The sequence below is a fragment of the Hoplias malabaricus genome, chromosome 10 (assembly GCF_029633855.1).
Source record: "Hoplias malabaricus isolate fHopMal1 chromosome 10, fHopMal1.hap1, whole genome shotgun sequence".
Taxonomy (NCBI): Eukaryota; Metazoa; Chordata; class Actinopteri; order Characiformes; family Erythrinidae; genus Hoplias; species Hoplias malabaricus.
In genome coordinates this window covers 22868548-22882055 of record NC_089809.1, presented here as the reverse complement: position 1 = coordinate 22882055, position 13508 = coordinate 22868548, and the positions used below count along the sequence as shown (strand labels likewise).

At 38.7% G+C, this 13508-nt stretch overlaps 1 protein-coding gene across 2 annotated transcripts in view; it reads left to right on the top strand.

The window, feature by feature from the left end:
* The window catches only part of LOC136708747 (soluble guanylate cyclase 88E-like), a 53352-nt gene that overhangs the window by 30674 nt on the left and 9170 nt on the right, over nucleotides 1-13508 (top strand). The window contains exons 4-11 of one of the 2 annotated variants that reach the window (XM_066683512.1): nucleotides 7109-7169; nucleotides 7292-7370; nucleotides 7519-7551; nucleotides 10010-10129; nucleotides 11259-11380; nucleotides 11771-11938; nucleotides 12260-12392; nucleotides 13061-13235. In XM_066683512.1, coding sequence (XP_066539609.1) covers nucleotides 11811-11938; nucleotides 12260-12392; nucleotides 13061-13235 — 436 coding nt within the window. In that variant the 5' untranslated portion in view covers nucleotides 7109-7169; nucleotides 7292-7370; nucleotides 7519-7551; ... (1 more) ...; nucleotides 11259-11380; nucleotides 11771-11810. The remainder of the gene's footprint in view (nucleotides 1-7108; nucleotides 7170-7291; nucleotides 7371-7518; nucleotides 7552-10009; nucleotides 10130-11258; nucleotides 11381-11770; nucleotides 11939-12259; nucleotides 12393-13060; nucleotides 13236-13508) is intronic. The other variant, XM_066683513.1, reaches the window with a different exon arrangement.

Below are 13508 nucleotides of genomic sequence, written 5' to 3'. Positions count from 1 at the left end.
CTCATATAAAATTCCATAAATTTTTCACTAGATTTTTCACAGATATTTTATTTTAGATGCAGGAGTTCCAGAATAAATAGTATTGTGAAGTTCATGGAAGTCGTACTGGCCAGATCGCTAGCTGCTCTATCTACATGGCTCTTGTTCCTCCAGGTATCCGTACAGGATTGTGCCCAAAATTAATCAGTGCCCTATTCACTATATACTTCACTACATAGTAAGCAATGTAGGGAATAGAGTAGAGGGCCATTTGGAACACACCTCACCTTGTATATGATGAAAGTATGTTGGGGCAGAACCCACTGAGAATGCACTGAAGGCTCTACAGCTTTAAAAAAAGAGCCTTAGCATGAGAGTTTATAAGAGGAGTCTGGGGCAATTTTCCACCATCTTGAAATTGCCCAAAAAAAGAGGCGGGACTGTACAGAACAAAACCTAACACTGATCGGATTGTGATACTTAGAGATGGGACAAACCTTCTGTCAGAGCTCGGTTAATACAGAGCCATGGGTTTTTATTGTAATTTCCCCTTTTGGTGGTGCCTAGCCCCATTGCCCTAAGGAACAAACAGCTCTGTAAAGGTAACGTTCATGATTGTAATAATAAAAAACTATTTTTCTAAAATTTCAAAGGTGTTTCCTCACCATTTATTAGCTCACCTGTCTGTGTGCTGGAAACCAGTATAATGTATTAGCAAAGCCCTGATGTCGGTAAACAAAAAAAAACCAAGTGGCTAATTAAGACATGCTAGGCTTCCTCTCTCTCTGCTCACGGCAGAAAAATGGCAACGAGCCATCCATATGTTGAAAATCATGAAAAGAGATAAGGGTATTGCTTTATTCGTTCTCCATAGGTGGGTAATATTTACTTTTTGTTGCTGTTTCAGATTATCTAGGTAGGAACCCACACTAAATTTAGGAGATTGTTAACTGCATGAAAGTAAACACAGATTGAAGGTAAACACAAAATTAAACAACTCAAGTTACAAATGGGTTTCTGTGGTACCTCAAACAGTGAATAAGACGTTACAGACAGGTTAAACTTTAGTCATGTGTAAACAAGGCTTGGCTTTCTCCTCAAACACACATTCCACTTTTAAAAAATTGAGCTTCTAAGTGTAAACATACCAGAGAGAACTGTATTTCCTCAATCGTAGACATTCCTTTTAATTCTTCTGCCTGTTTCATAAAAACACATATCCCTTAAGTAAAGTTAGTTGAACTCCAGAAAATATCCAGAGAATCAGGTCCGGATATTTTACAGAGATGTCCTTTTGCCAATTAAACCTACAGACAAAGATTGTCAGATGTGTTCTCACAGGTGGAAATGTTCCACGTGTTTTAGACATGTGCTGGCAGCTGTGTAACACATGTAGAAAACATGGCAAGCGATCACTGTGAATTCACGGCAACTTAATCTGCTCTATTCACACAGTGACTCACTCGAACATTACCTAGACTTTGAGGCACTGGCAAGAAAAAGTCAGTGTAATGTCCAGTAGAAATGATTGAGACATCTGCATTCACACAAACAGCTTCTCTGGGTAATGCCTGAAAAAGTTCTGGGTACCATGCACATGTGAAAGGGCATTTAGTCATCATTCATTAAGCAACATGAATACATTAGCTCTTTATGACAACTGACATGAAACTATACTAACAATTGTAATGGTTCTAGTCCATTTCACCATGGAAAATATTACTAGTGATGCTTCTTAGGATTATTGTTCATTGATGTTCCTGTAGGTTTATGTCATTCAGCATTTTTAACGATTACATTAATATTAAGTATTACCTTATAAGGTGTTACAAGGACTCGGTGGGTCCAGAGCCTACCTGGAATCATTGGGCGCAAGGCAGGAATACACCCTGGAGGGGGCACCAGTCCTTCACAGAGCAATACACACAGATTCACAGTCACACACTCGCACCTACAGACACTTTTGAGTCGCCAATCCACCTACCAACATGTGTTTTTGGACCATGGGAGGAAACCGGAGCACCCAGAGAACACACCAAACTTTTCACAGACAGTCACACAGAGCGGGATTCGAACCCAAAACCTCCAGGTCCCTGGAGATGGTACCATGTTACCTCCAGGCAACATAGCCTATTTTAGCTTTTTAAAATAAAATGAGACATAGATTTAATTGGTCAATACTAGCACGAGGAGGGGAACTCAAATACAAACCAATGGAAATATATAAAAGTAGTCACATGATACACAGGGGTCAATTTCCTCCCTCTTTCAGCACATGTGAACATCTTACACAGCCCCACATTTTATTCTAAAAAAAGTGCATTTTTCACTTATTTTCACCCAGATAATCACATACAAAAAATCTGAACTGCCTTCAGTGGTAAGTAAAGAAGTATTTTTAAAATCTTTACATGACATGGCATCAAATATTCATTCATTCATTCATTATCTGTAACCGCTTATCCAATTCAGGGTCGTGGTGCGTCCAGAGCCTACCTGGAATCATTCGGCGCAAGGCGGGAATACACCCTGGAGGGGGCACCAGTCCTTCACAGGGCAACACAGACACACACACATTCACTCACACACTCACACCTACGGACACTTTTGAGTCGCCAATCCACCTACCAACGTGTGTTTTTGGACTGTGGGAGGAAACCGGAGCACCCGGAGGAAACCCACGCGGACAAGGGGAGAACACTCATCAAATATGTCATAGGAAATTACAAAAAATTAAATTTTGCCCTGAGGCAACACTATACCATAATGGAATATCATAAGGCAAGACCAGGCATACAAGGTTGGAATACAAGCTGGGTGGAAACATTAGCATACAATCTACAAAGTTTTTTATTTGTAAGGAAAATCAATAGAATTATCTAAATATATGTACCATGGACAAGATTTTGTAATGCATTAATAAGAATATGTATTTAACATGCTGTATGTGCAAAAGTTATGATATAATGCAGGACATGAAACCACATGTTTTCTATGGCACTTCCAAAAGGTATAAAGAACAGGTGGTACAGCCAGTTGATGAGAGTGAGGATGAGGTATCAAATAGTGATGAGGAAGATGAGGACGATGAACTCATAGTGGCCATCCGGCAGGGAGAGAGTGAGAGTGAGGATGAAGATGAAGATAGAGAAGTGGATGAAGACAGAAGTACCACATTGGTAGAAAATCAACAGGAAGCAGATCAGAGTGAGAATGAGGAACTTAGTGATGATGAAAACGGAGGTAAAGCAGCAGGCTTGATAGAGTATGATGATTGGTAAATTCATTACAGTACATGTCTTTGATAAGCAACCAAAAACCCCTGCAGAAACATCAACCATTAATGCTGGTTCGCTTTGATCAGATAGCTCACTGGCCAGTTTGGGTTGAAAGAAAGGGGCGATGCAAATACCCAAGCTGTTCAGGCATTGTAAAAGTGCAGTGCTCAAAATGTGCTAAACTACCTGTGTTTCTGTTGAAAGGAATTGCGTCCTCAACTTTCATAAACAGTAAGGATTTTGTGTATGTTCTTGCAGGTCCTTGTGTGCGTATGTACATGCTTGTCATGATAAGGTGTGTAATAGGATAAAGTTATGGTTAATGTTTTGCCTTGAAACAACACTGATTGTAATGTTTTGATACAATGTTTTGATATGAAATTTGATTATATTTGTGTTCCATGATTTATGTTCCTGGTTTATAGTAACTGAGAGTGTCTCAGAAGTATAGCAGTGGCTAAAAAGGTGTCCCTTGTGCTTCATTCAGATCTCTGGATTTGTATTGAACAAAATGGGGAGAGAGACCATTAAATACAGAAAACTCTACAACTATTTATGTATATTGCTATTAGAATAATGAAAAAAAATGCAAAAATGAAATCAGTAACAAAACAAGAAGACCTTCTTTGTGGGGGTCCATGGCCTTACATTTAGAGAAGTGGGATTGGGATCAGAAAGTCACCAATTTGAACCCCAGGACTGGCAGGAAATATGGGGTAATAGGTAGTGAAGGGACCGTGCTTTCTCCTCTGACAATACCCACAGCAGAAGTGGTCTTGAGCAAGTCACCGAACCCCCATCTGCTCCCCAGGCACTATGGCTGGCAGCCCACAGTTCCAGATGTCTGTTTGTGCTCATTGCAGCTATAGTCCTTTGCTCCCAACATGAAACTGGTTCGGTTTCCACTTTTGAACATAATTTGGAATGGTTTGTGTACTTCGATCAACATAAATAGGTTCCCGAACCAGTAAAATTAATTCTCAGCTGGAACCAAAAATTAGTAGACTCTTCAGTGCAAATCGTGGTCCATAGGTGTGTAGTCAGCCAAAGATGCTCCAGAAAGAGCACAGAGCCTCAGATAAAGCATTATTGCGCAGTGGACCTTGCCAGGGACATTTACAGCATGATATATTTTCCTCGGCCGTGTGCTGGGTCAAAGACCTGCGAACTACATTGGTTTGTGTATCTTTGCATTTTTCAAATGGGAAAATGGATCACAGAAATGACCTATTATTCAATTTCTAATTGAGAAAGAAAAACAGGTTATAAAAGTGTGTAAAAACAGGAAAAGGTTTGGCCTGTGTGTTTTCTGGGGTTGTGGTCAGTTTACTCTGATCTGAACCTGCCTTAAACAGTGGATAAACTATGGCTCTGTCTTGACTTTATTCATTTTTCTGGCACTGAATTGAGCCACAGCAGTTCTGGAATGGAGCAACCCCTCAATGCTTCTGTTGATGACTTATCCTTGGTTCCCATCCAAACTGGTGGAAATTAAGAAAGTGTGCTGGATAGCACCAAGTGTTCTAAAAATCCTGAATGGAATAATTTCATTTGTTTGGAGCCAGAGTTTGTTTGGAGGAAAAGAGTGAGCACACTGCTCATTAATGTGTTTGTGTGTTCACTACCACGGAGGTGTGTTAAATACATAGACTTGGTTACTCCAAGGGGATTAATAAAGTAACACTTCTTTTTCTTCTTCTTCTACCACCACACTTGATAATTTCAGAGTTGTTGGAAATGTAATGCCAACATCATTGGGTCTTGATTATCTTTGCCAAGGAGTAATCATTAAGAGGAATATTCTTAATCAACATCTTGAAGCTGTCCACCATTTCAGTCTCAATTTGACATTAAGCAAATCTTCACTAAACTCTGCTTAGCATCCTGACCCCTGCTCAGAACCGCAGTGCTGTGCGAGTGAAGCCGGTTTCATTTTTGGCAAAATACTCTGTTCTGTCATATGGTGATTTAGTAAGAGAGTTAGTTACAGTACATATTTCATCAAGAAGTTCATTGTAGCTGAAAGGACTCCTAGCTTTAGTCTCTTAGCTTGTCACCACATTTATAGCTATTTTCTCTAGCTATCTTTCCTTTCGTGACCTAGATGATTGTGCAGCACAGCACATAGCGAGGCACGATAATGTAGGCAGTGCTTTCCACCATTCCTTTTTAAAATATATTGTCACTTGACTGAGATGTGGCTATGATTTGCCAAACAGAGCACAAGTGCTGTTTGGGTCTTTTAGGATACACCACAGAGAGACCACTTGTTCAAATCACTGCCCAGTGACACTGCACACTAACACTTGGCGTCCTTCTGGAATGTTTTTATGTTCTATGTTGATATGAGTAACATTTCTGGCATTATGTATATGTTTCACATTTCTAACAGAGCTGTACTCCATTAGCCTGAATGATGGGTTCATGACTGCTGTTCCAAACTTCTTGTCAAAAACTCTTCTTGCCGGAGGTTATCTGATAAAGCTAAACGGAGTAGGGATTAATTTGGAGGGCTCAGGCTGGTATCTCTTTGCTATGGGCTTTTGCTGACCAGAGCATCACAGCAAAATTAATTTATTTAGAATTTGAAAATCTCAGATGACCTATTATGGTGTTATTTAAATTGGCTTAATATAGAGTTCAATTATGCCTTTTATCACAGTGCGTGTTTGTAGTTCTCAGAAGCCAGTAGTACCAGGGAATCAGGATCCTCTGCACTGTAATATTAATATTGATGACTGTGATGAGTAACACTTCAGTAGAGAGACATTAAAATGCCTTTGTAATGCTTTTATTAAGCTTAGATTAACCTGCTAGTCATTAATGCATTTTAGAGCAATAGTATCAGAGCAATTCTTGTTTGTATTTTGTTTGTACATCATAATCCTATACATAAAGACACATACAGTGTGGAAACTCTGGTGAAATATATTTTTGATTTTCCAATTCCAATAATTAAATAATTGTATGGGAGAATTGTAAAGGATTTAAAAATCCCTCTATACATATAATTTTTTTAATATATATATACATATAAAGCAATGTTATTTTCTAAAGCCTTTTGTCAGGATTGCTTCCATTCTTTTCTGCTGTCTAGTTTTGTCATTTGTATTTGTTCTTTTAGCATTTTCTTTCAGGTTTAGGTCTCTTCTTTATAAGTGTTTCCTGTTTAATTTCCACGTGCTTGTCTCCTCGTGTCAGCTCTAGCCACACCCCTTCCTCTTGTGACTGCTCCAGGTGTCCCTGGTGTGTTAATGTTTAAAAACATGGTGCTTCGTCGGTGTTCTTGTGGGTCATCTGTAAGTGTTAACATCGTGGTGTGTTGTGATTTACCTGATGCTAAGTTTCTGTTTTTTGCTTTAATCGCTGTTTCCCTCCCATTGTTTGTTAGTTGGATTTTTGGTTCATGTTCTTTGTAATAATTCTGTTTATATCTCATTTGATTATTTGGATTTTGTCCTGAGTTTAGCTCTTGTCTGGCTTTGGTTCCAGTCTCTCTTCTCTGGTCCTAATTTCTTTGCTTTTGCTTTCTCCATGGTAATAGCTGGTTATTGTTCCTTTTTGTGAGCCACAAAATGCTGCCTAGTGTCATTTGGTCCCATATCATTATTTAATTATTACTCCTGGAAAATCAACAAAATATTCACCAGAGTTTCCAAACTTGCATGTGTCCTTTTATGTATAAGATTATGATGTATTATAGACAAAACAAGTATTACTCTGATGCTACTGCTCTAAAATACATTAATGAATAGTCAGTTAATCTAAGTTTAATAAAAGCATTACAAAGGTTTAAAGACTATCCTATCCTTTTAGTAACTCTTGAATTTTTGTATTTTAATGTTTTTTAGTGTGTGTATAACAAAGGCAAAGACAACCAAATTCAAGAGGTACTAAAGCAACAGGATTGAAGTAAGTCTTTAAACGTTTTCTAAAACATGTAATGAGACTGAATGTCTAATGTCAGAGGGGAGATTAGCAGCACACGCTGCAATGAATTTTGTTTGAAGTGTATGCATTTTGTTTCTATACAGACACCACTTTCTGTGGTCTCCTGTGATGGACTGATGTCCTGTTAAGGGTGTGTTCCTGTCCTGCGCCAAGTGATTCCAGGTGGGCTCTGAACACACTGTTTTTAAATCAAATCAGAAAGAGAATGACAAAACAAAGAAAATGTTAGGTTGTTTATGGCAGTCCTAGGACTATGAAAACCTGGCTTTGATTCTTTGCACATTTTGTCACTTTCTATTCTATATTTCAGCCTGAATCACCACTGATGAGGACATGATAGTTAGTGAGTATTTGCAATCCTTAGACTAAACTCTTACAAACAGAAGCTGCCAAAATTGGGTTGTTTGGAGCAATGCCATAAAAGAACCTCTTTGGGTTCCCCAAAAGATCCTTTTAAAACATGACTCTTTTGGGGAATTAAGAGGAACATTTATGGTTTAAAGAACTAGAACCATGCTTGTTAAAACCTGTGTGTTTAAAGAACCTCCACATAAATATAAAGCAGTAATAACGCTTTATGGCTCAGCCAAGAACCACATAGCCAAGCCAAGGGCCATTAAGGGATACAGGTGCTGGTCATAAAATTAGAATATCATGAAAAAGTTGATTTATTTCAGTAATACTATTCAAAATGTGAAACTTGTATATTATACTCATTCGTTACACACAGACTGATATATTTCAAGAGTTTATTTCTTTTAATTTGATGAATATAACCGACAACTAATGAAAACCCCAAATTCAGGAAATTAGAATATTAATTAAGACCAACACAAAAAAAACATTTTTAGAAATGCTGGCCAAATGAAAAGTATGAACATGTACAGCACTCAATACTTTTGCCTGAATCACTGCAGTAATGTGGTCGATCAGTCTAGTTATTTTAATGTCCCACTCCTACCATCAATTAATCCCTTAAAGCTTAGATGTTATTTCCAAACAAGAAAGGAAAAAAAAGCTGATGCCTTAAATGTAGATTAGATGTAACACTACCTCGGTACCTGCTGATGTGTGATTATGCAATTAGCGTCCACCTCTCTCTCCACTTACCCCTCCAATGCTCGTCTGTACTCAAAAGCCCAACAGGTTAACAGGATTAGTTACTTAGGTTTATGACATATGAAACCCTGGCTGCCTGGATGTTACCGAGACCTCTAAAACCCCAGTTATTACAAATACTGAAGTGCGAAATACACCACATGGACATGTAACCAAGGTTATAAACTTGATTTTCACTGTAAGGGGTCTTTAAGTATGTAAGAGATTGTAGCATTAGCCAGGGACCAGAGGGCTTGGCTTTCCACTTGCTTCTCAAATAGGCTTTTTGGTCTTGTAAATACAGCGCATGCAGTCATCCAGATAAGTGTATAGCATTGCCCTAACGGAGGTTCATGTTCATGCACTAAATCTCAGTTTCCTACAGTTTATTGGAAGGCAAAGAAAAGGCGAAGGTTAAAAGGAGAGACTATCTACCATCCCAGGGTATCTGCAGGGATAAAATTATTATAGCTTACTCTGTTGCCCGGGGGCAACCGGGCAGTGTTCCTTCAAAATGCGCCTTTAAAAAGTTTGTGTACATTTCAAAATAAAGAACAGTAAAAAAAAAAGCAATTGCTGTTTGGATCACTCAAGGTCATTATTTATAAAACAACAAATCGATGAGGTGTCTTGTGTAATCGTTCATCCCATCATAAGAATAAGACATCGCTTCTGCAGAATGTTTCAGGGCACTGACTTTAGACTCATAAGCATTTTCTCTTCCCACCCACACACGCACAGAGCATCCAGTCTCTGCACACACACAAAAAGAGAACACATCTACTTTCCACACACAAGGCACGCAACATCCAGTCTCCAAAGAGCTCCTGATTTGCCTCACAAATAGACTGATGGAGGATTTTTGAGCACAAAAGCCGAAAAACCTAATGGAGGATTAGTGGAGATGACTGGAATTGAGCCCAGGCCGACGTAGATCACACAAATACAATACAGTCCTCAGTTTACACAGGAAACCAAAGTGCTCAGAACAAGTGAATTAACTGCTCTCAGAAACACATAAGAGCTTGGAAAAATGAGTGTCCATGCCATTATGCCACATATGGCCTTTAGATACCAGGGGAACACACTGAGGGGATGAATGAGGAGAGAAAGAAAGGTGAGCCGAAGAACCACAACTAACAAAGGAAACAAAGGGACGCTAATTATCAGTCCAACTCTCCAAGAAAAATCCCAGACGTGATTCACACCTCTGTCATCTGCTTTTCAGAGGGCCGCTAATTGCACTGTCAGGCAGCTCAGTTCCTTGATAAGATGCAGACACACACACAGTGCTTCTCACAAAAACAGGTGTGTTTTCATGCATTGTGGGGACATTACATAGAATTCCACCTTGCCTATGGTTAGACTAACACCACTAACGTTAATCCACTAACGTGAACCCAAACTTAACTCTAAGCTTAAAATATACATCCACCTTAAAGTTTAAAGATTTACGAGGTTTGCTGACACAAGGAAGAGAAATCCCCATAATGTGTGCAAACAGGTTTTGGTCCCCACAACGGTATACATACCTGGCCCAAACACACACACACACACAGCACTATGTCAGAAATGCATGACGTCAGCTGTTTTATTGTTCTCCGGAGCAAATATGTGCCACATTATTTAAAATTAAAAGAACAAAGACATGTCTGATCCAGCAACGACGTTTGAGTGTTTAATATCTTCCTCTCCTGTTGCAGCTCCAGTGCACCAACAGTGCCCCCCATCATGCCTCAATGGTACTGCATAGAAAAAAAAACCCAGGAAATACTGCAGAGCTGCTATTTTAAACAAGCATATTCTGCAACAGAAACAGCACAGTGAGTGGGTTCTGGGCTAGGGTTCTTAACTTAGCATTCCCATTCTATTTGTGAAATTAGGGAAACTTAACTTCTAGTCATAAATAATGCATAATGCTGTAATTTATGGTTAGAGTGTTTGACAAACTATCAAAGGTTTTCGGAGACATATTAAACACTGTGTTATCTTGATAGCAATGCAGGCCACACACTTCTGTGAAGCAGCGCCGAAAGGTAAAAATGCTTCTTAAACTCAAAAAGAATCAGAAGCAGCTGTGATCATCACAGAAAGATCCATCATGCCTGGCACCTACTTTATTGATTCTACTGAATCTTAAGAGTCTGGGAGAGGGGCACTGATGCCTGGCCCCTCCCAAAATAAACTCTTCCTGTAGTGCATGTCACTTTAGAGCAGTGTTTATCTTTGTCTGGAAAACTGGCGTCAGATTATCAGGTCTGAGTGTGCACTAACAGTAAGAGATTTTTTGAAGGGTGATTAATGCTCCTTTCAGTGTTGTTTACTACTGCTCTGAGAGATGACATGAGTAACTGCCAATACAAAAATACATTTCTTTTCCCATTCTGTTTATTCTCCCTTGTTCGTCTCCTATGCAAGGTCTTCCTTAAAGCATGTTCACAGGTTTTCATTTAAGCTGTTAGTAACATTTTCAAATTTGGAAAAAAATTTGGTCAATTCACACTCACACCACACTGAAGGTTACAGAGGTAACAGCAGACGAATGAATGAAACTCAGAAACATAAATAGCTAAGAACAGTCCATTGAGTTCATATTTTTACAGAAATGTCCATCTGTAGAGGAGTCATTCTTCCTGTCACTAGAAGTCAATCAGTAATTTAAGCAGATGCACTTAAAATTTAGATGAATGAACTTTTAATCACTGATCATTTGGAATCTATTTCTTGAACATAAAACAATGCAGAGCAGAGTGTTATTACGAGTGTACTGTGTTTTTTACTATAGGTGATTATTCTCAGGATTTGAACTATAAAGTATAAAATATTAATAGACCTATCTAGCCATATCTGTGCATTAAGAGGTCAGGGGGTGGAATGCTTTTCTGTACCTGCCATAAACACACCTCACCCCTCTGGTTTGGGACTGTTCCATCACGGATATTGTCGTGACAGAGAAGTGTGTGAAGTGGTTCAAGTGCCAGTAACAGGTGTTTGGGAAAAAGAGAGAAACCGACCAGTGAATCTTAGCCGGGGCTAGTTACAACCTCACTGTACACAGAACCGAGGAACATCAGGTAAGCCACATCTATACACTCTATTACCTGTCAGTCTTTAACATCAAAGATATATGTGGTAATAAATGCTCAAAGGCAAGAGTGAGACAAGTTTACCGTTAAGTATTTTACTATTGAAAGTGTTTACTTGGTTCTTATGGTCCATTTGCTGTGAAATGTTCCCACAATAAACTTAAAGGGCACCTGGCATATTAAATAATGTCTAATAAACAAAAGAAAGAAAAAACATTAAAGAAACTGACCGCATATATACAATTCAAAGGGCATCCCAAAACTTTTGCCAATCGTTTTATATTTTTAAAGTGCAAGTGCAAACCTTTTTTAAAAAGCCATTTCTCACATTTGCTTTTACATTATGGATCCATGTCTATTACTCTTGGCTGTACACAGTTAGTGGAAGCGAAATCTGCAGGTTCTGTACCCACTGAAGATGTATGGGTTGTACCTGGAAGCAGTGAATGACTACATTAATGAGTCCTATGGGGAGGACGTTTGGCGGCTGATCGAGGCCCGGGCAGAGATACCTCATCTCAAGTTTGTACGCCACCAGATGTACAAGTAAGATTCCTCTTTGCGTCAGACTGAGCTTAGCTGTAGACAAAAACATACAAAAGTGAAAGAGAACTGTAAATGTCCAGAAGCATGCTTAATCTGGGAGACTTAACTGTCTGTGCTGTCTTCAGAAACAATGTATAATGATGAATCTCAAACCTGAGTTGTAGCTCTGTAGAACTATCCTAATCAGTAACAATAAACTGATACAAAATCTAAATATTTGTGGCACCTTCACAAGTAATCTCACCATGAAACCCTGTAAGTGAAACATATCAAGTGTAAACACGTGTAGAAAACTAAACATTTTAAAAAATGTTTTTCTAGTGATAATTTGATCCTTCGTCTGGCTAAAGCAGCTGGAGAGGTTCTGGGAAAGACCCATGATGAACTGATGTATGCCTTTGGGGTCTACATGGTCAAGCGAATTGGAAACTATGGCTATGAGCGGATTCTCAAGGTGACCGTGAAACATATTGGCTACACTGTCAGAAAAAAGGTCATGTACAGGTACATTATTGTTCAGTGGTTTCACACTCCAACTGTGTACTTTGAAAGTAGTCTACGATCTCTTTCCCACAAAGGAAGGGAACATATTTTTAGGTTTTCATAAGATTAAAAAAATAGAAAATCTATGAAAACAATGTGTTGAAATGACTGTATGAATTTAATGCACCTTAAAAATCCAAAATGATGTTATGATTATGCTCCCTATATAAACAAACTGAAGCCTTGACTTTGAGTTTAACCCCACAGTGACTGTGAAATGTACCACCACAGTGACAGTTTTTTTCTGAAAATGTATGCAAACCTTACATATAGAGTCCAGAAATACTTTTCAGACTCTTTCCAACTTTTTGTTAAAGTAATATTTAAAATGATGAATAACACTTGTATATTTCAACAGTGCAATATTGTGTGTACAGTTTACTGTAATGTATCTAAATGTACGTAAAGCTGTGTATATACTGTACTTAAATAGTTTATTTAGTACTGCTTATATATATATATTTTTTTTTTTTCTTCTTTTACTTATTACTACTGTGAGGGACTATGCACCCAAGTTTTCACTCACCTTACACTTGGGTTATGTGATGTGAGAATAAACCTAATCTGTGTGCATTTCAGGTGCTGGGGCGGAATGTGCGTGACTTCATCAATGAGCTGGACAACCTGCACGAGTATTTCCGCTTCTCTTTCCCCAAAGTACAGCCGCCCAGCTTCTGTGTGGAAGAAGAATGTGAGACAAGCCTGACATTGCACTACCGCTCAACTAGGAAAGGCTTCACTCAGTTTGTCAAAGGTATCCTCCCACACACAAGCTCTGGCAGAGTTGGGACATCAGTGTTAATGATTATTAGATGTATTTTGTTGTTAAGTCAAACCAGTAAAAGATCAAGGCTACCGAGAGGTGTAAATGTTGGTTAAAAATACCAGAAGCGTTTTATTCCTAAGGTTATTTGAAATGCCATTCTAAATGGGGTTGACTATGTGCCTACTCCACTGCAGTTAGAGTCTGTTACATCCTGTGGCTGAGATAAACTATTGCATAAAATAAGTTCCTCTTTAAATATGG